General features: G+C 43.6%; 4 protein-coding genes and 1 non-coding gene across 7 annotated transcripts; all 5 read left to right on the forward strand.

Annotated features, from left to right (window-relative positions):
- Positions 1-1,279: 1,279 nt before the first annotated feature.
- LOC112888968 (5'-methylthioadenosine/S-adenosylhomocysteine nucleosidase 2-like) lies at positions 1,280-4,396 on the forward strand. Its single transcript, XM_025955410.1, has 8 exons — positions 1,280-1,467; positions 1,584-1,653; positions 2,335-2,426; positions 2,633-2,739; positions 2,820-2,894; positions 3,236-3,310; positions 3,519-3,611; positions 3,901-4,396. The coding sequence occupies exons 1-8, from the start codon at positions 1,386-1,388 to the stop codon at positions 4,096-4,098; spliced, it is 792 nt and encodes a 263-aa protein (XP_025811195.1). The 5' UTR covers positions 1,280-1,385; the 3' UTR covers positions 4,099-4,396.
- Positions 4,397-4,530: 134 nt separating this feature from the next.
- Positions 4,531-5,728, forward strand: LOC112888969 (B3 domain-containing protein Os06g0112300-like). Of its 3 annotated transcripts, none has more exons than XM_025955413.1 (3): positions 4,531-4,670; positions 4,762-4,998; positions 5,122-5,728. In XM_025955413.1, exons 2-3 carry the CDS (start codon positions 4,762-4,764, stop codon positions 5,446-5,448), a joined length of 564 nt encoding a protein of 187 aa, XP_025811198.1. In that variant the 5' UTR covers positions 4,531-4,670; the 3' UTR covers positions 5,449-5,728. The 3 variants fall into 3 exon arrangements, with proteins under 3 accessions (XP_025811198.1, XP_025811197.1, XP_025811196.1); XM_025955412.1 differs by having other exon boundaries at positions 4,549-4,670; positions 4,753-4,998; XM_025955411.1 differs by having other exon boundaries at positions 4,549-4,998.
- A 478-nt stretch (positions 5,729-6,206) lies between these two features.
- LOC112888967 (binding partner of ACD11 1-like) lies at positions 6,207-9,656 on the forward strand. Its single transcript, XM_025955409.1, has 5 exons — positions 6,207-6,393; positions 7,419-7,522; positions 7,637-7,712; positions 8,177-8,260; positions 8,861-9,656. The coding sequence occupies exons 1-5, from the start codon at positions 6,355-6,357 to the stop codon at positions 9,365-9,367; spliced, it is 810 nt and encodes a 269-aa protein (XP_025811194.1). The 5' UTR covers positions 6,207-6,354; the 3' UTR covers positions 9,368-9,656.
- A 172-nt stretch (positions 9,657-9,828) lies between these two features.
- On the forward strand, positions 9,829-9,900 carry TRNAD-GUC. Its single transcript has one exon. It is a non-coding gene; the product is annotated as a tRNA-Asp (tRNA).
- An 8,008-nt stretch (positions 9,901-17,908) lies between these two features.
- LOC112889448 (transcription factor MYB93-like) lies at positions 17,909-19,643 on the forward strand. Its single transcript, XM_025956094.1, has 3 exons — positions 17,909-18,270; positions 18,378-19,073; positions 19,245-19,643. Exons 1-3 carry the CDS (start codon positions 18,005-18,007, stop codon positions 19,291-19,293), a joined length of 1,011 nt encoding a protein of 336 aa, XP_025811879.1. The 5' UTR covers positions 17,909-18,004; the 3' UTR covers positions 19,294-19,643.
- The last annotated feature ends 5,647 nt before the right edge of the window (positions 19,644-25,290 follow it).

Consider the following 25,290-nt stretch of genomic DNA (forward strand, 5'->3'; position numbering starts at 1 on the left):
TCATAACTACAATTTTTGTGGTCCAATTGTGGTGAAAGTTCTATGGTGGAATAATTATTATATGCTTGAGCTGTAGTAAAAGATTCACGCTCGTTGGATCATTTATGCTTGAGCAATTGAAGAATCTTGGAATTTAGTTGCTCAAGCAAAAATGATCAAATAAGCACGAAATGTTTACTACACCTCAAGCATATAATGATTAGTTCACTATAAAAATTTCACCATAATTGAACCACAAAAACTGTAGCTATGAATTAATTACAGTCTAAAAGTACAACAAAACATTTTTACTAAATTATATCATATCATATGTTCAATGCATAGATCTACTCACGTGGAGTCCAACAAAATTGAATTTTTTATTTTATCAATTTTTTATTTACTATAATTTTTTTAAAGATTCAGCTAAAATAAACATAAAAGAAAAGGAGCGTGTCCGTTATCGCGAGTCTAAGAAGCACGGGCGGACGGTTTCATTGTCCGAGGCGCGGACTCGTCCCAAAATTCATGGAGTTAAAAAGATTTTTTTTTCCGAAAAGGAAACCCAGATGAAAGAGAGCCCATCAAGCATACGGAGCTCAACCATACATGCATGCGGCACAACTCGTGGAATCTTTATGCGGCCAGCTGAGGCTATCTTCAACCATCATTCTCTATATCCTTCATTTACAAAATTCTCTACAAGATTCTCTTCTCTATATCTCATTTTTCTCCAACAACGTTCTCTAAATTTCGTTCTCTATACATTAAACCCTATATTAGAAACGTATTTTGTTCCAAATTTTTGTACGTACGTATTTATCATACCTCAAATGCTATGGGCATATTTTATTTTTATTTAATTTAGTGTTTAAAACGTAAAGAAAAAATAGAGAAAAGGAGAGAGAATCTCTATATATAAAGGAAACATGTAGCGTTCTCTATTTTAGAGTACTATTTTAGAGAACGCTGCTGGAGCAACAGAGAACGGAATGTTCTCTATATATAGAGAGTACGGAATGGTTGAGAGGGCACCGTTGGGGACAGGGTGAGCCCGGCCGCTCTCAGCAGCGTTGTCCCCTGCCGCCGTGGCGGAGATCTAAAAGAATCCAAGGTATGCCATAGATTTGTTTTCTGGAAAGAAAAAGAAACAGTATTACATGGTGCATTTTCCATGCCGCTAGGAATCCAAGGGCCCCCGAGCGTCAGCCGGCTGGCGGCGCCAGTCAGGCCGCCCGCAGCGTTGGACCCGGCCCGACCCCACCAGACGGCCGGTCTATAAGAGAAATGCGAACCGGCTCGCCGCTGCTGCGCCTCTCGTTCGGAACCGGCTCGAGCCCCACCTGTCAGCCACGAGTCGCCTTGCCGCCGGGGCACTCCCACTCCTAGGGTTCAAGCCCCCGGCCATGGCGCCGCCGCCGTCGTCCGAGCAGCCAGACGCCGCCGCTCCCGGGGCCGGCGCGATCTCCAGGGTCCTCATCGTCATGGGTAATAATTCGTGCCCCCGCCCGCTCCATCCCCTTCCATTTCCTACGGCTGCTCAGTCCCTTCCTCGTTTCGCTCACTCCGCGGCTGCTTGCTTTTTTGCTCGGGTTTTGTTGCAGCGATGGAGAAGGAGGCGATGCCGCTCGTCAACAAGTTCAAGCTCGTCGAGGCGCCCGCCCGCGAATCCATGTCGGTGCCCCCCTTCTCCTCTCTCTCTCTCTCTCTCTCTCTCTCTCTCTCTCGGTTTTACTCATCTGCGTACGTCTCGTGCTCTGCTCTGAGTGCGATAAGGGCGATTTCGAACCGTAGCAGGGTTTCCTTTTTTGACCCTTTTGCTGCGTGGCGAACAGGGCGATCTCGTACCGTAGCAGGAATTTTCTTTGCCCCTTTTGCTGCATCCTGGATAGGATAGGAGGTACTAGTATCTCTGGATATTTTCGTCTCTGATTTAGATTTGTGGATGCGAGCAGATCGTTGCGTCACCAGAATGAGCTATGAAAATTGTACCGATTAAGTGCCGGTGTTCATTCAGCATGGTTCACCACACGGTTAGTAGCAACTATGCCATTCTGTACAAGAATGCAGACCGTTGCTGGAGCTAACAAAATGTTACTAGTATAATGCTCTCTAGCTTCATTGCATTCTGTGCTCTGTATTCTGCTCATACTCGTAGCTCTCCAGTTCATACAGTTCCTCTGTTAAGTCTGCTATGCGGAAATCAGGTGTCAGCATATGGCTGTTACCTGGTTTCACTAAAAGTAAATATGCCTTTCTGTGGTGGAATTGAGATGGCATCCATTATCACAGTACATACTGCCTGAATGATACCATGAAGCTAACACTATTTTTTTGTTATATTGTACCTCGCAGATTTCCTAAAGGTGCCCCATGGACTAGGTTCTATGGCATCTACAAAGACCTCCACCTTGACCTTGTCATGCCTGGAAAGGATGCTGTTTTTGGTAACTTCTGGATGGTTTCACATTTCCTTTACTTGGTTGTCAAATTAGCTTCCCCCCTCAAGTAGATTATAGTATTTTAGTTGACTAAGAGCTTCCATTGATAATAGTTCATTGTCTTCCTTTCTTTAGTCCATGTAATGTAATTCTCTTTGAGACAATTCTGTGTCAATCGACTTGATTTCTTACCAAGAACTGCATCCTTGCAGGAGTTGACAGTGTTGGTACTGTATCAGCAGCTCTTGTGACTTATGCTTCCATTCAAGCATTGAAGCCAGACCTTATCATTAATGCTGGCACTGCTGGTGGCTTCAAGGTATGTACTAGAACTTTGCTGATCTTGCTGTCTATGTTCTGGTTTTTCAAATGTTTGAAAATTGGATTTCTTTTTTGCAGGCCAAAGGAGCAAGCGTTAAAGATGTCTTCCTAGCATCAGATGTTGCATTCCATGACAGGAGGATACCAATACCTGTGAGTATTGTCTCACATTTCTAATACATGTGTTGAGCTGGGGTTACATCCATTTTATTCATAGAGATGAGCAGGTCATTTATGAGCCAAACAATATGACTAGTTTGATCTAACAAATATTCATGATCTTCTTTGCTCCAGCTTATCCGTGTTCCTTGATCTTCATCATGATTAATCACTTTTAGATATTTCATGTATACCACTTGCTAAAGATTGTGCTATAATTATATATTCATTTTTTATTTTAAGTGTGATTTCTTCTTTAGCTATTATTGTTCTTTTGTCATTATTTCTTTAAACTTCAGCCATACTAATATGGACCTATTGGTGTGTATGCATAGGTTTTTGACATGTATGGAATTGGAGCACGGAAAACTTTTGCAGCCCCAAATATCTTGAATGAACTCAATTTCAAGGTGAGCTGTAGCTATCTCCTGCTGTCAAACTGCTGAGCTTTTTTCTTCCATTTCGTGCTTAGAGTTGCATGCCTTTTCCTATTTCCTTTTAGTGGGTATAATTTCTGCGATAAATTTGTAGTTCCATTTGCGAACTTTTGAGCTTGTACCAATCTATGGACAACAATTGTAGCACCTGTTGTCTTACTGAAAGTTTCCTTCATTTCAGCTTGGCAAGTTGTCGACTGGGGATTCTCTTGATATGTCTCCCCAGGATGAGGAGGCTATACTGAGCAATGATGCTACAATCAAGGATATGGAGGTATGCACTTCTTCTCAGGCAATCAGCTTTATGAATACTGGCATACACCAGAAAAATGGGCCAGTTTTAGTTGTTGCTGAGATCTTTTCAAATAATACATGATGTAAAGTTTTGTAATCAGCATAGAGCAATCGTGTTAAGTGCACTGGTGTTCAGTATGAAGTGCAGGAGGCGACTACTCCTATATTGCTTTCTATCTACTTTGCCTGCTTCATCTTCACTTGGTAACAGTGTAATCCAAAATTTGAAGTCTGAAAGTGGTTTAATTTTGCCTCGTTTACCTTTACAGGGAGCAGCTGTGGCATACGTTGCGGACATGTTCTCAACTCCAGCAATCTTTGTGAAAGCCGTGACTGATATTGTGGATGGGGACAAGCCAACAGCAGAAGAGTTTCTGAATAACCTGATCTCCGTGACAGCAGCACTGGACGTGGCAGTCACCAAATTGGTGGATTTCATCTGTGGGAAACGCATCTCTGATCTTTAGGAACTCCAACTGCCTCTCCATGCTGTTTCCCGGCCGGCAGAAACTGAATATGCTCATGAATCCAAGATCCCCCCCCCCCCCCCCCCCTTGCTTTGATGCACAATACAAGTAGGATACAATACAATTAGGCTGTATGATTACTTTTGGAGGGGTTCTGTATGTGAGGTTTTACATTCTTACCTGTACAAAATTCTGGTCGAGCCATGGTGTGGAATTTTGTAGAATAATTTGCGAGGCATACCTTTCGTGCGGAAATAAAATGCTGGGGAGAACTGGAATCCTCGTGGGGTTAGTTGAAGCTTATGCGATCTGCTTGCGTTGCGAACATGTTCGATGTGAATGCAGTGTGATGCTGCTTCGGAAGCATTGTCAGCCTTGAGGGCATGGGAAGCCATCAGGGATTCAGAATCCTCTCTGAACACACTATCAATTCTTGTCTAGTGGTTGGTTGGCTCTCTCCTTTATGAGATGGGCTGGTCGGCTGGAAGTAGAAGGGTCATGAGGCTTGGCTTGGTCTCTGGCTCAGTCAGCGCCCACTGAAGCAAGAGCCTGACCCTCCTCTCCCTGCTCAGGTACTGCTGCATCTGTGTACTGCAAATATTTCCTTTCTCAAGCCACTGTATATCCATGGAGACCCCTGGCTTGAAATCGCAGCTTATCCAGATGGAGATCCCTGGCTTCCCATGGAAGAAGCATCAGCCGGATCCCGATGGCTGCACCAAGCTGGAGCTTCAGGCCGGCGGCATCAAGCCAAAGGTGGAGCCCTGCGAGGAGCAGGAGCGCTCGCCGCCGCTGCCACCGCCGGCTCCAGACGACTGGGAGGTCACCCCGCTCTCCGGCGACCACCCCTTCTTCACCACCGTCATGTCCAAGAGTCAGGTCCAGAAGCAGTTCCAGCTGGTTCGTACGGAGACGACCACACATGCATAATTCAGGCAGCTCTCACTGAACTGCACGGCAAGAGTGTTCTCGCTTCCTCTACTGACCAATGCCCGCCTGGTGTCCCCTCTTGCTTGTGCTCAGGTCATCCCGGCTCGTCTGCACCGCCACCTCCCGGAGGCGCGCGTCCCCGCGGTGCTCCTCTGCCGCGGCCGGTCGTGGGCGGCGAGTTATTGCGGCGACCTCAAGTGCAAGAAGATCGACGCGGCGTGGAGGGACTTCGCCCTCGACAACGCGCTACGGGTCGGGGACGCCTGCGTCTTCGAGCTCACCGCGGCCGCTGCCGGGAGTACTGGAAGTGAGGGCGATGGGGAGGTGGTGTTCCGGGTGCAGGTGCTCCGCGGCGGCCTGCCGGAGGAGATCACCTCCAAGGGCGCCACCTCCGACGAGCCCCTCGTCATCGTGGACTAGAAACCGCTGCTTCTGTGGCTGTAGTTTAGCAGTAGTACAGGGACAGTCGTTGCGTGCGTCAGCAGAGGAGATCACGAGAGATTCAGGAGCTTTTGGTGTTTTGCTTGTTTGCCCCTTTCGTTCTGCGCCGTCTGATCATCCCTGCAAGAAGCTAGCTCATCAGGTTGTTTGTTTGGAGTAGCTCATCTCAGAACATCAGATTGCAAATTCACTGCGATGTGAAGAGCAGTGTGGCCTCGTGCAGTCATACTGGAAAATGAAGCGGTATTATGTTGTGTTATCGGAGAGGTTCCTGAAAAGCTCTCAGATGAGATGTTGGACAGAGCTTTCTTCAGGATGCAACATCAAGTCAAAGTCCGAGCCTTAATTCGGAGTCTTAATTCCTAGTACTTTCCATCTCTCCGGTGTTCCATTGATCGAGTCAACGTCTGCTTCTTTTCCAGGAGATCGAGTTAAAAACTCCCGTTTGGACCTTAGAATTGAATTCTGTTCTAATAATCATAATTTAGACACAAATCTATCTATAATTATATACGGAATATATTTGTATATTACTGTTAGCCATACGAGAGAGATACTTATGTGCTATATTTCTACTACAGAGGAGTGAGCCTACGGAAAAAACGTCGTTTGGAAATGTTTTGCGAAAAGAAATGTCCTGGAACATGCTTTCTCTCTTTTTTTTTTTTTTTGTCCAAAGAGAAGAGAAGAGAAGAGAATAGGGCTTTTGTCTTGATCTCTTGGCTTCTTCGTTGCCGTTTCTGCTGCCTTCGCACCCAAGTCGTCGTCGTCGTCGTCTACTACTACTACTGCTGCTAGTCTTCATTCCTCCATTCTAGCCTCCTATTAGTATTATTAGCACCCCAAGTCCGACCCCTAGTCACCGTCTACTCAGGCTCCCCAACCATGGCGACGGCGGCGGCGGAGGTCCCAGTGTCAGCGCCGGTGAGTCACACGCGTCCTCTCCCTCCCTCTCTCGTCAAATCCTTTTGGTTGGCTGCCTGGTGGCGCTGGATCCGGCCGTGCTGGAGCGGGAGCGTGGGGCAAGGTAGCGTCCGTGAGAACTTTGTTCCAGTCAACAGTCGCGTCCCACCCGCCTCGTGGTTGGTGGGCTGAGTTCGTTGTTGCTTCGCGGAAGCAGTTTGCTGGTGCTAGGGTTTGGTTGGATCTGGGCGTGACTGCAGCGTAGGCACACTCCTATGTGCCTATGCAACTCGAGATCGCTGAACTCGTAGGCGCCAAATGTTGTGGGATTTGTCAAGAGGGTTCCTGCAAGTGGGTTTACTAGTTGATATCCATGAATAGTGATTTGTACCAAGTTTTAGGACTCGCTTTCGTTCTAGTATATATCAGGTTCTGCAATTGCAAAAGCATTCTGAGAAGATGGTAGGCTGTTCACCAGCAATTTTGTCTCGCAATCTCTCAGGTTTTATGCCTTGAATGAATGACTGTGTGTATGGATTCTGGATCAACAAATGCTTGGTTGGGATTAATGGTGCCAGGCTGCTTGATGAAATAATATGTACCCATGTTTATGCTAGTATTAGGTGTCGTACCATTATAAGCCTCTGCGTAAATTAGTGCAGAATGCTTGGACAGTCATCACGGTTTATTGGGCATCACATAAGCGTTATTCCCATCCAGTCATGAAGAAGTCTATGCGTGTTTTATGCGCCACAAGCTGGCATACTTGATGAACCTAGCTCAAAACCTTAAAAGCTTTTTAAGATTTACTAAGCTTTTTTAGATGATATAAGCTCTTCCACCTATGCCATTTAATGCTTATTGTCTGATTTTCACATTTTCAGCATGGTTGACATATATTTGAGTGCAAAAGCTTGTGCTTAAATTATAGAAAAGTTAAATGTTAAGGGAAAACAATGTGCATTTATCTCAATTACTGTCGATTCTTTGCTTCATATTCATCAGCGCTCCTTGCGAAACTCATATTTATGCTTTATTTGCTGCAGGTGAGGACAGTGAAGGTCACCAATGTCTCACTTAGTGCAACTGTACAAGACATTAAGGAGTTCTTTTCCTTTTCAGGAGATATTGAACATGTGGAGATGCAAAGGTTCGTAAAATTTGCAATGTTCACCCAACTAGATTACTTCTTCTCTTTTCATGCCCATATAGGCTTTAAAAACTACCATCCTGATTAGCTTGTTTACCTCTCTTTTTTTGGCAGTGGTGATGAGTGGTCTCAAGTTGCATATGTGACTTTCAAAGATGCACAAGGTGCAGAGACTGCATTTCTCCTTTCGGTGAGTAATTGAAGGCCTTGTTGGAACAATTATGACCTCTTACTCCCACTTTGTCCTCTATTGTTCGCTCCACTCCTTTGGCCTTAATTGAACTTCTAGTTTCTTTGTTGCAACATGCATATATCAAGTCGTGGCGTCTGATGTTTCAGATGCTATCTTAAAATCTCAGTGGAAGCATCACCATTTTGATATGTGCTATGTTTTCTAAACCCACTTTCTGTCACCATTCCTGAATTTGAAGTCCACTTATCTTTATGTTTGCTGATGATGGTTGATCACCATATAGCTCCCACAACATGCTTTCCTCAGAAATGAAAGTTTATCATTGATCTTTTTTTTCCCTAAAAGAAAGTGAGCCCTTTTAGCAGCATTTGTAATTTGCATAGGACCTTGTTGTCCTAGCAATATATTGTTTTCTGCTCCTACAATACTTACATCAATGCCATTCTACTTCATTGTCACAGGGTGCCACAATAGTTGATCTTTCTGTCATCATTGCACCTGCTCCAGAATATCAGCCACCCCCTACTGCCTCTGCTCCACCAATGGTATGATATGCTCACCTTCTTACTGTTACATCGGTTATGTGAAGTTGTATCCTGAACTGAACATAGGATGCAATTATGCAGTATTTATATACGAGTAACTGATTTTTTGCTTTGATTCGTCAAAACCACACCACTGTAGTTTGCTGTATGTAGGGGCATTGGCACACGCCTGCTTATTAACTACAAATCAAATGAATAGGTGCAACGGACTACAATCGCAAGTTCTAGTTGCATTGGGCATTGGCAAGCTGAACCTATGCCATTTTCATTTACATTCCATTAGTTAGTGTCTGTACTTCTATTAGGTCAATTTGAAGGGATACCAATTAGGTGTCAAACTAGAATTCATTCAGTATTGCTAAGCATTCAGTCTAATGGTGCACTGCATATGTTCATCTACTTGGCATGCAGTTGCTGCCCCCTTCAAGAATTATCTAGTGCACTTTTTGTGCACCAGAGCTAATTTCATGGTTTGCCCAGAATTGTATTTTTAGTGACTAAAGGAATTCTTTATTTTAGCGGTTATGTAGGAACAATTGCAAACATTCGCCTGTTAAATGTTGTGGTTAACATGTACTGAACATTATATTCTGTTGTCAGAGTGGAACCAGAGTTCCAGTTGGTGGAGACAACAACGTTGTCCACAAGGCTGAGGATGTCGTCAGCACTATGCTTGCTAAGGGTTTTGTCCTAGGCAAAGACGCGGTTGGCAAGGCCAAAGCTTTCGACGAGAAGCACGGCTTCACATCCACAGCTGGTGCCAAGGTGGCCTCCATTGACAAGAAAATCGGCCTGAGCGAGAAGATCACCACAGGCACTTCCATGGTGAGTGAGAAGGTGAAGGAGATGGACCAGAAGTTCCAGGTCTCTGACAAGACCAAGTCTGCTTTCGCTGCTGCCGAGCAGAAGGTGAGCAGCGCTGGATCGGCCATCATGAAGAACAGGTACGTCTTCACCGGCGCATCGTGGGTCACCAACGCGTTCAACAAAGTTGCCAAGGCCGCCACGGATGTTGGGACAATGACCAAGGAGAAGATGGCTGCTGAGGAGCAGCACAAGACTTCAGGGCCTTCTTCTGGGGGGCACTCGTATACGCCCATTCAATGATTCTTTGGCTTTGGTCTTATGTGCCTCCCTCGGCGTGTTGTATTATTGGTGGATGTAAAACATAGATACAGAACAGATCAGGCCTCCTGCCATATGTTCATCGTTCCATGTGTTAAATTTCGCACTGCAGGAATTTTTGTTTTCGTAGACCAGGAAAGTATGGTGATACCAATGCATTTAGCTTATATGAATCCATGTTCAGGCTGGTTCTGGTTGAGATTCAAATGAACTTGTGATGAACTGGTGGGAATAATAATACGGTGGTGGTGTTTCCAGAAAGTTGGGTCAATTGGGTGTCCCCTGCTGACTGCTGAATGAACGTGTTCTCGACTTGCCGGCTTTGCTTAATGGCAATTCACATTGGATTCATGAAAGTGTATTCAAACTTTATAGCTCGGCGGTTTGGGACGTCGATTAGGTGCAGTCTTCTATTCGGCCTTGCTACTAAGCGTAACAACAAGGTCGTTGTAGTATAGTGGTGAGTATTCCCGCCTGTCACGCGGGTGACCCGGGTTCGATCCCCGGCAACGGCGCATTTTTTTTTTTAGATTTTAACTGCTCTTTTTTTAATCAGTCTCCAGAGCCGTTCCGTCCCAGGCATGCTCTCACTTTTCTTATACAGGAGATTCTGTAATCTGTTTTATGCAGCAGATTTTTGACAGTCATAAATCATGATGATATCAGGCTTTCGGAGACATTGATGCTGTTTTGTTGGTCAGTCTGTCACTCCACAGAAGCCTCACCACCAATCACCATGTGCCTCAAGTCAAGCTCAGCTCAAAGTCAAGCTCAGCTCAAAACATCCCTTGCCAAGCGACACAAATGCCATCAGCAGCTACTGGTGCTGCCAGCTACTTCAGAGAGTTTGGCTTTGTGTCTCCTACTAATCAGCAATCACCATGTGTTCTTCGGACCCTCTTCTTCTCCATTGGCCTAACCAACAATCAACAAGCTATCTATCTTCCTACGGGCCCTCTGTACTATGCCCCCAGTCACCATCAAGTCACTAATCTTGTGCACCACTGACCTTCCAAACCCAAAAAGAACAGCAAGCTACTCCACAACGTTTGGTTTTGTGTCTCCTCCAAATCAGAAATCACCCTTCTTCTCCATTTGCCTAATCAGCAATCAACAGGCTATCTATCTTCCTACTGGCCCTCTGTATATGTCCCTAGTCACCATCAACTCACTAATCGAATGCATCACTGAACTTTCAAACTCAAAATACCGACAAGCTTGAACTGCATTTCAAGCTCCTAGTTGTGCTCTGTGTGCCCCAGCAGGAACCAGGCACTGTTACTAGTCAGTCATGGTCTCATGGATGTGCGCATCACTGTCATGCCCACTGCTCATGGCTCTCCCATGCTTCTCAGCTATGCCTTTGACTCCATAGTCGTCTTCTCCCTAAAAGAAGTGTTGTTCCTGCAATCCTGCTTGCTAGATTGGTTAGATATCTAATGTATTCGTGCAGGATTACATGGTCTCAACTAATTAGGATTGAAAAGAAAAATATTCGAAGGCACATGATTGTTCATTGGATATATTTCAGTTCAGTCGACGTTTTAATTTTCTGAAGTCAATCACTGCTCTTGTTAGTTTCATGTCTCTTATTTGACATCTCTTATTAGTATGACTTCATTCATTGTTTTCTTCTCATCATCTGCCTAGCACACGTGATTGATCATGCTGAAGTAATCACAGTTATATAACAAATTCAATTAAGTAACTAAGTGTCATCCTCGGCAAGTAACAACCTCCCGGTTATTTGGAACTCTTAAGAAGGATGGAAGAAAGTCACGGTGACAAAAAAAATGATATCACACAAAGATTATTTTTAACCTCAGTGACAAAAGTTTGGTCACACAAAAGGTGTACAAGAGTTAACTACCTGCTGCCTGGATTTGGGGACTATAATCTGTAGTAGTCTCACGGAGAGTTAGCTGCTCAGATGGGTTTAGCAAGAAACCACATATATCATTCTGATCTTGTTCCTACAGCCACAATCATGTCATTAAATCACAAAGACAACAAGAAGACAAGTGAAATTACTATTCTGCACATGATTAGTTCCATTAGTGCAAATAACCCAAGACAGGGCATACAAAGTACTGTATAACAAGCTGCATGTATTCTTTTGGCGCCCCTGAAGGTGTGCAGGAACATTTCAGATTCACACTGTTGCCACTTGTAAGTATGGAATTGCAGAATCCAATAGCTTGTGCTTGTTTTCAGGTACAGACACAGGCACAGAGGTTCAGGATTCAAACAGTTTCCTACACCAGACTGAACTACTCCTCTGCTACTATTTCTAAACAACAGTTGCTGCCAATAGTACAGACATGCTCCCAGACAAAGTGGTTCAGGAATGGTCATTTCACCACCACAGTTTTTTTTTCTTCATCTGCACGCACAAGCATCAATGTTGACTTGGCATGCGCAGAAGAAAATTGCTCTTAACTGAAATTTACCCCTGAACGGAACCAATGACATCTCGCTGTCCATTAGGGAAAAATGTTGTAGCAGCACAGATGTGTGTCCATCTCCATGTCCATAAGAGGTAACCTACTCAATGAAAATTTTCAAATAACATTGCTATCTGATGATGTAAAACCGGCAATGAGAATCCAAACCTCGTACGCAAAATCTATGCAATTGTGGAAAATTCTGCTGATAATCTACAGAGTCTTGTTAGCTTTGCACGAACATGGACCGAGCTGCGACCGGATGCGGCAAACATCATGGCGCCCCCGGTTTCAGCAAGGTGAAGTCATCAGATGCATGCACCCATGCAACAGAGCCCGGCTTCTCCTAACTTCCTAGTTTAGATTATGCGACAATTACAAATTGTCGTAAACACTAAGATTACAGAGGTTTCAGGTCACAGCACTTGTCGGTTTATTACTACACCGTGACACCATGGAGACCAGCCTGTGCACTGCAAGTTGAACATCTGAAGAGGAAATGAACTGCATCTGCCCTTATAGTCAAAGTTGATCTTATTTATGCAACTATCTTTTCAGCAAGATCCATATCTAATCCAAATCAAATAATGCATCTTGATCGAGTTATCTGTAACCCGCGATATATCTTCTTTAGGAGGGGAAAAGGAAGCATGTAAACAGCGATAGTAACATATACATTTTACTGATACGTGATGACATATTGGCATCTGATGTGTTTCCCATTGAACAAGCAAAATGCTCATCCTATGTAATTGGTGATGTCAACACGAAGAACAGACCAAGGGCAGGAGCAGGGAATTCAGTCTCCAACAGTCGTTGTTGACTGGCTCATATTATCATATCCTATTGATGGCTTTCTACACGTCTGCAATAGGACAGTGTACCCTCCAACTATTGTTTAGTCAGATTGTTCTGCAAGTAAAAAACAAAACCTAGTTGATCAATGCCCCAATTTTCATTAAGAGATGACAAGTATGCTCTAAACTGGGATTGTTTAACATGTATGCGTGGTGATACACGTGATGTGCCGATTAACATCTACGTAGAAACTTTGAGTCTTTGACAGAAGCCACACCAAATTGCAACAACTAGATACAGGTTGCCTAACGGTGACATGCGGTGGACAATTGGATCATGCAAAGATTTGGTCCCATTTCTTTACCAGATTCTGTTTACTAACTACTACATTATAACATACTCATCAAGTTGCAGTTAACTAATGTGTCTCCCTGTTGGTCCAGCATAACTCTCAATGCACCCATCATATGGAAGATATGAGAAGTCACTTTATATGTAAGGTTGCATTAAACTAGCTAGGCTAAGAACCTTATTAAGTTAATGATCCCCTAACGCTGTGCAACTGTTTACGTATCCAAGGAATCCTCTTGCATGCATGTTTCCATTGGTTAATCGTTTGGAACTCGGATCCGTGATTGCTTCTAAAACTCATCGCGTCCAGCACTAGTTAATTACCCTATCAGGCATTCAAGATGCAGCCTTAGATTGCTTAATTCTTGCAACCGAAGAAAATAAAGTTAATTACCCTATCAGGCTTTCAAGATGCAGCCTTATATTGCCTAGCTAGTTCTTGCAATTGAAGAAAATAAAGAAGTGACATAATCATTGCTGCTGATTTTTTTTCAAGCTTCATAATACCTCAATGAAAATGTGTTTTCCCCTCAAAGTTGATTACGAAATCTGGTAAAAGCTTTTTCTTTGTTTATGTTTATGTGTACTTTTGGTTATGATTCAAAAGCAGAAAAATAATTTTGCCCAATGATGGAGCAGAAAAGGAACATTCAAAGATAAGAATTGCCAGTGGTGTATGATACAGCATAGAAAAGCTGTTCTGTCACATTTGCAATATTGTTGCTTCCTGTGGTACACATTAATGATGAGCTGAAAACGATTGCTTCATTGATGAACCTAGGGTAGTACAAGATGTGGGTACCGGATATTCTTATGGGAACAAGTAACCCTTCTAGACTGCCAAGCTCTTGCTCAAGCACAGAATGAACATAAATAAGAGAAACTTTACAATAGACATCTGACCAATGAAATGTTCATCTTGTATTCTTGAGTCTGCAATCATATCTCAGATTACTATAAACATAATTTGTAGGTGCTGTTACAATATTGTCTAGGATGTTTCATTATCTCTCAGAAGGTTTCAGTATATTACTGTATATATACTATGGTATAGATTCTGCACTAACAATAATACTTCTATAACATGGATTTGTTTCATAAAAGTTGCTGAAAAGTAATATCTAGGTGTCTTGTGTCCTGATATCTACTCTTGGTCACTAGCTAGGTACTTGAATATCTAAATTCTACTGTGGCATGCTTGCCAATTCATCCATGAGCTAGATTACTTGCTGAAGCTACCAAAAAATAAAACAAAGTTTCTATCTGTCACATCTGCAAACATCATTAAAAAAGTAACTATTAAATGAATATCCATGTAAAATGTAATATGAATATTGGAAACTATTGTCTCCCATATATATGTTTCTTTCTCAAATAAGGAAAGTGATCAATGTTTTTTTGGCAAAAAGCTACACTAATAGAGTCCTCCCATCCATCTCGTTACACAAATAAAATGCTGACATTGAGTAACTTCTTCTGAACATGACTGTAATAAGTATACATCCCCTCCATCATAAACCTGCAGGGTGAAATATTTACCGACTCAAAATTCCAAGTTGGAAATCTCACCAAATGATATAACATAGCTATGTTAAACGGGGAAGGCAATTATAAAAATCATGTAGTTAAGTTGAAGGGAAGCCTAACCAATTATGCTGCTTCTTGCAGCAATGCTAATTGAAATCAGGACAGATGCTCCAGATTTAAAAGCCCATGTGTTGGCAGTGACAGTGATGCTCATGACGACCAATATGATATGGAACGCAATCTATTGATATATGTACATATATACTATTCAAGCACATAGATCACACTACAGGCAGCATGATTGGTTCACACTTTCTGAAAACCTGGCTGGATGCAAGCTGAAACTTCTACACAAGTACATGAGTATGCATGCTCATCCACCCACCATAACCGTTTTGGTTGTAACCACATTGGTGTCTGGTGATGATGAAGTCATATATATATATATAGGAGGGAAGAATCGTATTGGGTGCAAATGTATCGTCTTTCTGGGTTCTAATAAGCGTGTCAATTTGTACAAGGATCATATGTATCTAATGCATACTACCATATGCTAGATTTTCTTTCCACTTTGTACCTCTGCTTGTGGCTTAGTAATGTTGAGCCCATATCTAGAAATATTGGCTGGTTAGTTCGATCAGGACATACACAGAGTACAAGCTAAGGGACGGTCGTCCATGGAACATATTGGATGGAGCTATATGGCTGTATGCAGCAGACCTAGTGAAATTTGCACTCTGTTCTGATTTCTCCTCTTCATTGCAGTTCAAACATTCAAAAGCTCTGGCATATGCGATTCTGAGCCTCCTTTTGCTTAGCTAGAACTCTGTCAGTATTAGTCAAGGATGAGAACAGCATGCTAGGCAGACAAAGGAAGCTTCCTGTGATGTATATGTATATATTTTATCTATATTTGTTCTAATTCAAACCTCAAAGCATGCAATTTTACCACGCCATCTCTCCTCTATGCAAGTGAAAGTAGGTGTATGTTTGGTGAAAGATTAACTACTTAACCGTGTTGTTGGTGTTCTTCGGTTCAAAAAAAGAAATCAAGCAAAAGGAAAATAAAAAAAATGATATGTACAGAGAGAAAACAAAAAACCCTGAAGCATTGTGATGTGCAGCTAAACCACCAGAGTATAGGTACAGTTCGTATAAGTGCTTAATAATAGGAAAGCTATTTGCAATGAATATCCTGCACAAGCATACCTGAAATAAATATGTACCAACTGATTCTATTAATTATTATTGAACATATAATCAGTGTCTGCAGTCGATATCCTGAGTACTATATGTTGTTTCTTATTGCTAGCTTATGCATGCCTGCATTATTACACAGTGATGGGCTACAGTATTTTTGATGTGCACATCTTGAAGATTCTGACCAATATTCCTTTTCGCTTGTGAATTTCTGGCGACCAAACTGGTATGCATGTACACAGGACTTCTATTAGGACCACAGGATCACTCCAATTGCACAACTAATCTTTTGAAAATGGCTTGCGCTGCGGGTGTGCTGAGGCGGTGCCGGTGCGTGCGTCCTGAGACTCGTCTGCGTTGAGTCCGGCCAGCCACGTCTTGGAGGTCTTGCTGGAAGTGACACTTGTCCATTGTTCAGCATGTTATAAGAACATTGTCCAGCTAATCAGCTTTCGTGCCAGAAGGCAATCTAACTAATATGAGAAATAAAGCAAGCACCATATGCTAAAAGGAAATTTACAATATAATGCTGCATGCGTTGTGCAAAATTTTTGGTCGGTCAAAAAGTAAGGTGTCACGGATTATAGGGCCACATTGAAAACGTCTCGACCAAAAAGGATATTGATGGACAAAAGAATTGAATGATATTAATCACTCCAAAGACCAAAGGTCAGATTGCTAAGGGCAGTCTCAAAACATGCAGACAATAAAAAGTAAGTCAGAGAGATAGATGACCAAGATATACACAAGTAATGGTGCAGGTCAACCGTACGTACGCATGAATCGAATTATTCTACTAAAAAAGGTGTTGGTTAACCAGCAGGGCCCTCATGCAAACTAATTAAGGCCAGTTGGGCCAATGGGGAGCACGTACACAATCCACAAGTGGGCTACCCTACCCTAGGTGGGCCCCTAGCCGTAGCCTCTTCTCTTCGTTGGGTCATGTCATGTCATGTTATGTAGCAAAGTGAGATCACCAACTAAAATTGCGTGGGCGTGCGTGTGACACACACAAACGCTTTGCTTTGCCGCCAGGCGGAAGCTACCCCTCCTTGTTGGGGACCCTGCCTGGCACGTGGCAGCCCGCGCGAACCTAACTCTCCTCTGCCCCCTGCCCACGCGTGCCGTCTCTCCTGTTCCATCCCTCATTTTTTTCACGTTATATAATTCATTGCACACGTATTTATAGCTACTCCCACATGCATATGTATCTCATCATAACCTAGAACGTATCTATCATACATACAGTATGTAGTATGTATGTGCATATACTAATTTTTATATACGGGTACTAAGATATAATTATAATATATTTAAGAAATAGAGGTGATTTTGAAATACCTTAGAATAGGACGTATATATGTGTACATATACACACACGTGTGTGTGTGTATATATATACATATATACAATGTGATTAGAAGGAAAACGTACACATAGGTATACCATGTGTATATATGCAGACAGTGCATGCATGGGTGCATACGTACATACATATATACTATATACCATTATACCTGTGTCTGTGTGTATACGTAGAGCTGAGATCGAGAGATGGCATGCATTATTTATTTGTGCATGCATGCATGGAGATTGAAGGAAGCTTCTAGTTTAGTTCCAGTCCTGATGAGAGTATACAAGTATTAATTAGGCTGAGGCTGTACTGTTGCTGCCAACGTAGAGCATGATATGTGCAGGACGCCCCCAGCTAGCTAGAGGCAGAAACAATAATGGTATGTAGTACGTAAGGACCATTACAAATTTAAACACAAGAAAACACAGTGCCATATCTAATCTAACTAGACTAGTATATGCACGCCTATTAAGCAAGCCTAATGAAGCAGCAGGCTAGGCATTAACAAATAATCACCCTCGGATCTTAGCTTATTAACGACGACGTCTTAGTATTAGACTAATTAATGAAGCTATACATACCCAGCTCAGCTCCCAAGTCAGCACTCATCAGCTCCGAGGAGAGAGAAACTAAGCAGCCAGGCTAGAGAGAGAGAGAGAGAGAGAGAGAGAGAGAGAGAGAGAGAGAGAGAGAGAGAGACTAGCAGTAGCAGCAGGAAGCTGCGTGCGTCTCCCGCACACAAAGACTTGCTTTTTGGCCGGCTGCCGCCATGGCCATGCACCACCACCACCTAAACCTCTATAAAACCCCCCCTGGCCCCTGCTACTGCTATCAACCCCAACGGATCGGAGTCGGATCCCACAGCTTTCCCTTGCTAAAAAAACCCCATCCATCTTCCTCTCCCACCACACACACCGAGCAAGCAAGCTAGCTAGCAAGCAAGCAATGGGGAGGTCACCGTGCTGCGACCAGGACGCCGGCGTGAAGAAGGGCCCCTGGACGCCCGAGGAGGACAAGCTGCTGGTCGACTACATCAAGGACAACGGCCACGGCAGCTGGCGCCGCCTCCCCAAGCTCGCCGGGCTTAACCGCTGCGGCAAGAGCTGCCGCCTCCGCTGGACCAACTACCTCCGCCCGGACATCAAGCGCGGCCGCTTCACCGACGAAGAGGAGAAGCTCATCATCCACCTCCACTCCATCCTCGGCAACAAGTACCTTGATTTAATTTTTCTTGTCCTTGCCAGCTAATAATAACCATGTCGCCGCGATGAGCTCGATCAACTAAGCTAGCTCTTCGATCATGGCGGATGTACAACAGGTGGTCGTCCATCGCGACCAAGCTGCCCGGCAGGACGGACAACGAGATCAAGAACTACTGGAACACGCACCTCCGCAAGAAGCTCCTCAGCATGGGCATCGACCCCGTCACGCACCGCCCGCGCACCGACCTCAACCTCCTCGCCGGCATCCCCAACCTGCTCGCCGCCGCGCAGACGGCCACCTGCTGGGACATCAACGCCCTCCGCCTCCAGGCCGACGCCGCCAAGTACCAGCTCCTCCAGGGCCTCCTCCGCGCGCTCGCCACCCCTCCCGCCGCGCCCAGCGTCGACCTCATGGCCCTCCTCGCCGCCACCAATGGAGGGGTCAGCGTCAGCCAGCCCGCCGGCGTTGACCAGCAGGGCACCAGGTCGGCCCAGTACGACGGCCTGCTCAACCTGCCGGCGTTGACCAGCGTGCCGGCCGCGACGCTACCGGCGATGTCCTCCTTCTCCGGGCTGCTCAGCAGCTTCGGCGCCGGGGACGGCCTCAGCTCGACGGAGCTCGGCCACAGCGGGGCCAGTGGGAGCAATATGACGGCAGCGATGGCGCCGCCTTTGGTAGCGGCCAAGGAGTGCAATGACGGCGGCACGTCGACGCCTTGCGAGGACACGCCGGCGTCGAGCCCGTTCGAGGGGCTGGAGAACCTCAACCTCGACGATGAATTCAGCAGCGACAGTTGGAAGGACTTGCTAGAGTGAGTAGCTAGCAGCTCTCCTATCAAACTGTTTTTTTTTCCCTCGTAGCTAATCTTGTTAAATTTTTAAGGATATGATATTCTAGTATTTATTATCAGCAGCTAGACTTTTGCTAATAAATTTGCCTCTGATTAACCGTTTTCGTTCTTGAATTTCTTTGATGCATGCAGGCAAATGTCATGGTTGAACAACCCGAATGATCAGCAGCAGCTGATGTGAGAATGAAGAGATGAGTAGATGACACATACCTTTCGTAGGAGATGAAGTTAAAAAGCTGAATGCATGCATGGAGAGACAGTTTCTTGGATTGGTTGCACACTTCGTCGGAGATGTGAATGAAGTTTGTTTGTTGATAGGAAAAAAAAGGTGGTTTGACTATATATACCCACTGCAGTTAGCGATGTACAGAGAAAGAACGACAGAAAGACATGCTGCACGTATACTCACTTTCAATGTTTTGAATTTGTTTTTTAGTTTTTTCCCCTCGTTTTGCCTTTGGCAAGGAGGATATGTGTAATGATTAGCTTGTGACGACATAAACTAAACCAAGTTTCATTTTCCACACCCAATGCAAGTGCGACTATTCAGTTGCATTGGCACGCGACTTGCCATTAATGTTTACTTGCGAGATGAAATCTAAATTTAGGCCGTCATAATGTTTGACAAAAACTAGGTATTGTTGTCTATGTAGACTGCCTAAAGTACGTGCTTCTAATTTAGTATTATAACATTTTTTGGACGTGTTGAAAAATATATATATATATAATAAAGACATAATAAAGTGCTTAGGAAATATGAACAGGCAGATCAGATGTGAGTGTACCAGTCTTAGTCTAAATTATATTTATTATCCACGTCATTATCTGGAAAATGTGCATGTATATTGCGTATGAAGGTAGGTCGGGTTCCCTAGCCTGGGCTTAATTAATTGCATTGGTGGGTCTTTTCAAAACGAGATAACTTGTTTGAGGAGAACTGACTAGCACACACATCGCTAACCTGCAGGGTACGGTAGATGTAAACGGTATAAGATTAAACAAATAGTTAGTTGGGGTTGGAGAAGGATGGGTAGCTTGTGAGAGTGGAGAAACTGTGAGAAGGTATGTGGAAGTTACTACCCTAGCTAATCTCATCTTCTAGAACTACAAATGGCATCCATGTATATGTTGTGACATGGTTTTTACTGACCACTCCGATCCAGAAAGCAGTACGTAGTTGTTCAGTATAAAGTCTACTAGGTTAATATATGGGCCAGTCATAATTATTTGACCAAATCACTCAAATTAGGCTCATTGCATTGGCTGTCCTTTTTATTTCAATAACTTATGTTCAAAGGATGAATGAATGTAATGGTAGGAACGCGGAATGAGAAAAGCAAATTAAAAAGAGACATGCTGCATGTCTCCGGTGTGCTTGGACTGCTTTCTGCAGGCATGCCTTGTTTGCTTGTGGATGGCTTATTGTCCAGATTCCTGCTTTCGAATGAGAGAAATGGAAATATCATCAGCTGCTTGAGTGTACTTTTAGTTAAAACGGTAGCAGCTACTAATAGTGATGTGTGATGCCTCAGGTTCATATATAATTAAATTTCATTTGACGGTAGATCGATGTGATGCTTCCTCTTTTTTTTTCCTCTGCCACTGCATGCATGCCCCAGCTGGGGAACAGAAGTCATGCAATTAGTTAGCAGTAGGTAGGCCTCATTTCCCGACACTACAAGCCATTGACGGTCCTACCTTTGCACTTGCATATCATCTGCCCCGGCCCTCCTCTATGCTTATGCCCTCTCAAAATAAATAAAGCTTTATTATATTGGAATCCCTTTTAGCAGACCTAGCTAGCTATCCCTGTGTGCATGCGTATGCAATCCGTTTTGAAACCAAAAGCTTTCAGGCTTTGCAGTTGACAAAGCGATCACACTTAAACCTGCCTTCATGGGAATTAAACTAGGCTCTAGTAAAAAGTTTTTAGTATATCCTCTCTCTGCTGGTAACACATGAAGTTTTGCAATTTTGCTAAGAACGAAAGCTGAATGCATGGTTGTAAATCTCAGTACTGTTAATATATAACTTATATATGAGCTATGTATTTTTAATTTGTTCACTATTATTTAGTTTGTGACGTGTCAAGAAGTTTCTCCTCTCGTTGTCTAACAATCATGTCAGATTTTGACACGTCCATTGTGTGGCAATGGACAAACGGACCACGTACGGTTAATTGTTGAACGGCACAGGTTCCGTCTGATGTTTGGCTGGCTCTTTGGATTGCCAAGTCGGCCGGTCTACAGTGATCACTTCCCTTCACATGCTATGGTTGTAGACTTGGCTTGTAGGACTGGGTCTCTCTTCTTGATCGAGTACCAACTCCAGGACCGCTACGTACTCCCCCCCCCCCCCTAGCTACTTTCTAAAGGAGGGAAAAGTGTAAGGACAAGATGCTACATCTTTTGCCTATCTTTAGCTAAGTCACTTGTCTTAGGAAGATATAGGCCCTAACTACTGTGTTCTTGACCATTTGCATGCATGATCGATATATAGGCAGGTGAAAGCAGATAATTATGGTGATAAAAACTGCTTACAGATACAAGGGACCTGCTGTTTCAGACATGATCAAATCCACTGCATATTACAGCATCATCCAGATAGAGCAGTATAATCTGACAGGTCAACACTAGTGTTGCAGTTACACCAGGGGACATCAGTTACCTAGCTTTAATCCAGTCATTGTTATCTCTTCAGATTCACCTCGAGGCCGGAACTTTTCCATAATTAAAAAAAATGCTGGAAGCAAATTAAAGTTACACGAGACGAAGTTTCCAATAAGTAACCTGATGAAAAGATGGATGAGACCTGGATCTCAGGAATTCGTTCTTGGCAGGCAGCATGTGCCACCTCTGCAATCCTGTCCACAAGTATATGGTGACATCCACAGATTTACCTACCCGGGGAAAAAGAATTAATAGAGAACTCATATGATGGCTGCGGTGCATGGTCAACTTGACTAGCTAGCGACAATGCGTAGTCAAACTGAGACTTTGGCTACGCAGAATGCAAATCGAATTCCTGAAATTATGCAGCTTTTGAAAATGAGAAAAAAGCGAGCTGATGGATCAACTGATCGCATTGATTCCTACTCGCGAGGAAACAGCGTGTTTGTGACATAGGATAACCAACCATACAAGATTTCGTTTTGACCAACCAATCTATCCATCCATCCAAATTCAAAAAGTTTCAAAATGTCACGGATTGCATCTGTCACTGCAGATTCTGCAACTTTCGTTTCAAGCAAAATGACAAACATGACTGCTTTAGCCCAAGTAGCTAGCAAAACTTTTCTTTGGCTCCATCTACCTGCTGAAAGATACATACGACGGTAGACTCGGATTATATTGAACTCCCGTTCCCTGCTGCATGCTTGCCACCCAGTGTTTGGTCTTCCCAGGAAGTTAGCAACCGTGACATCATCTTCTCCCTCACTGTATGCCTTACACACGCAATTGCATGCTACGGTGTAGGACTGCTTTGTTGACTGGCAATGCAAGTTTATTACCAAACCAGGGGTTAATTTCTTTCCACATGTATATATGGTAGCCTAGCTGAAACAAACGATTACTTGATGATGTTCTCTGACGAGTAAGTAAAAACGTGGCACAATTGGTTTGCCATCCTGTACGTTCATCTGAACCTAACAAATAGTACATCAGAATAAGCTGCCTATATGTATGTATGATCTTGTTAACAAGTCACAAACTAATCATTTGACCAAAAGCATGCCACCTTGCAACTGCTCCTCAGAAACCAGGGTGAATACACATCTGCATATATGTAGCAACCAAGTTAACAACCGTATGCGCGGTCTTTACCAGGAAATCAGAAAGTTTGACCTTAATTCGTCAGATGAATCCTGCCTATTTGTCATGCAAGAAAAAAAAAGTAATACGCAGGCATGAGTAGTAGTGTTGACGAGGATAACTCATGCAGCTAGCTGCAGGGTGGTGGCAGCAGCATATTCATCGATCAGGAGCGAAAAAGCCTTGCCCCACAAGGGATGGCAAGATATTAAGTAGGTAAACCAGCATGGACCTAGAAAGGAACAACCACATACCTACCTTTCGCAAGAATAATGCTGTGTTCCAACCTAAAGCCTCCTCGATCATCTCGGCCTCACTCTCAACCTTATTGCATCATCAACCAAGAAAAGGGGGGCCAATGCAAATCGATCAAATGGTGATCGATGACACGCACACTATATATTGGAAAATGCTACCTTTTCCTTGATCTATATATGTCCTACGGACAAAAGGTGATATATACTGCAAGCCAACATATATATTTAACAGTTCCATTATGTTAATTGCCTTGCCCTAGTAATTAATCCCATCAAATCTGCTACCTTATTTTGCATTTTAATTAGTTGAATCTGAATGTTTATCTGTAGAGTTATAACTGTATTCCTTGCATTCGAGGAACAATGCTAGCAGCAGATGTATCTAGAGAAGAAGAGAAGCCTGCACACGTAGCTACGGTTGCTTCCTCGTTGCGAAATAATCACATCAGCCATGACTTAAGTGAGTCTTGAGAAGAGGGTGAAAAGGTGTTTCTGCTCCGCACGGTAAAATGGGTTATTAGGTAAATATAGTAAGAGAAGATGATGAACACAGTTAGCTAGCCATCATCAGTCAGTGCATCATATCACCTTGATGGGAAAAGGTGTTCAAGTTTGATCCTTCACGTGGTTGAATAGCTAGTCAGATCAGATCAGCTTTTACCTAGGACCGCAAGCATCATGCTCTGCACGCACACTTACCTGCAGTCGCCGAATCTTTTCTTTGATGGCCCTCCTCAAAAGGTGTTTGTAATTCAGCAGAAATTTTACCCAACGGACTAACGGTGGGCGCAAATGGGGACAAATATATAAAAACGAAACCGTTGATGCATGCATACATATCCAATGAACGAAGCTAGCTAGTAGTTTCAAATGCAACGTGTGACAGTATGTTCGTGTTAGAGACGAGCTAGGAAGGCTCGTCGTTGCTTATCGTCAAGATGTTGCTTGCGCAGAAGCTAGCATCATTTACCAATGTGCAAAAACTAGAGCCAAAAAGGTAATGTGGGTGATACAGAAGACTAATTTATACAGCGATATAAAATGATGCTAGTCCGGAACCTGACAAAACCATCGCAAACATGACTTTCATGTCAACTTCGATTAATCAGCTTCTGGTTAGGTCGTTTTAATCTTGCAGCGATTGAGGTCGACGGTACTCAGTTTGTATCTGCATATGTATGTACATCGTATCTTTGACATGGACGGGGCATTAACGGTATATGGTTGATGTCCCTAGCTAGGTTTCAATTGTTTGTTCACCATGAAAGCATGCATGCCGATAAGGATCTTCCACCTGAAGTTGCCCTCGATCAGTTTTGCAGGTGCAAATTAAAGCAGGATGGCAACTGCACGAGAGATTTGTTGACCGAATCCAAAAGGAAGAAGAAAAGAAAGTAGCTAGCACGAAGTGACATTACCATACATGTCCCCGGCCCGTTGGTTATGGCACAGGGACCAGGCTCTCATGATCGTTGACATGTAACCTGCAAGGCGTTGATTATTGGATTACATTATATTCCCCGGAAATCAATAAAGACTTTAATTTGAAAAACTCATTAATTTCTCACGATCCAGATGCTGCAATGCGGCTAATATAGACACCAGCTCAACCGATGGAGCTCGATCAAGTAAGCTTAACAACGCTACACTACACCACACCAGCTTCACCCCCAACAAGTTGCGACGATAGCACCACAAGCTCAACTTGTGCACATGCTCGATCAGGTTACAACGTTGGCACGTCTAAACTGCATGCCCTACCTCTTTTCTCCGCACGATTGGAGTCCAAATAATCGAGGCAATCATGTACATAGGCTGTTCGCTGCTCAAAACGGACAGCACTTGCTAACCCGTTCAAACAAAGTAAGCAACAACCCTCACTAACCAGCGGAATGTACAACGAAGACATATAATTGATGCGGATATGAGGCTTTCCCTGTCTGCTGATTTGCCTTGTTTCCAGCCGGGATGAGGGAGAGATCTCCAGGCCGCGGCTGGAAGCTTGATCGAACAGGTATGCTGCATTTTCTTTAAAAAAGAAGAAGAATGTAGCATAGGAAGATACAACATAATAGGATCACAGGCTAAGCACAAAATATTAGCAGAAGA

This window comes from Panicum hallii, chromosome 4 (genome assembly GCF_002211085.1).
Source record: "Panicum hallii strain FIL2 chromosome 4, PHallii_v3.1, whole genome shotgun sequence".
Lineage (NCBI taxonomy): Eukaryota > Viridiplantae > Streptophyta > Magnoliopsida > Poales > Poaceae > Panicum > Panicum hallii.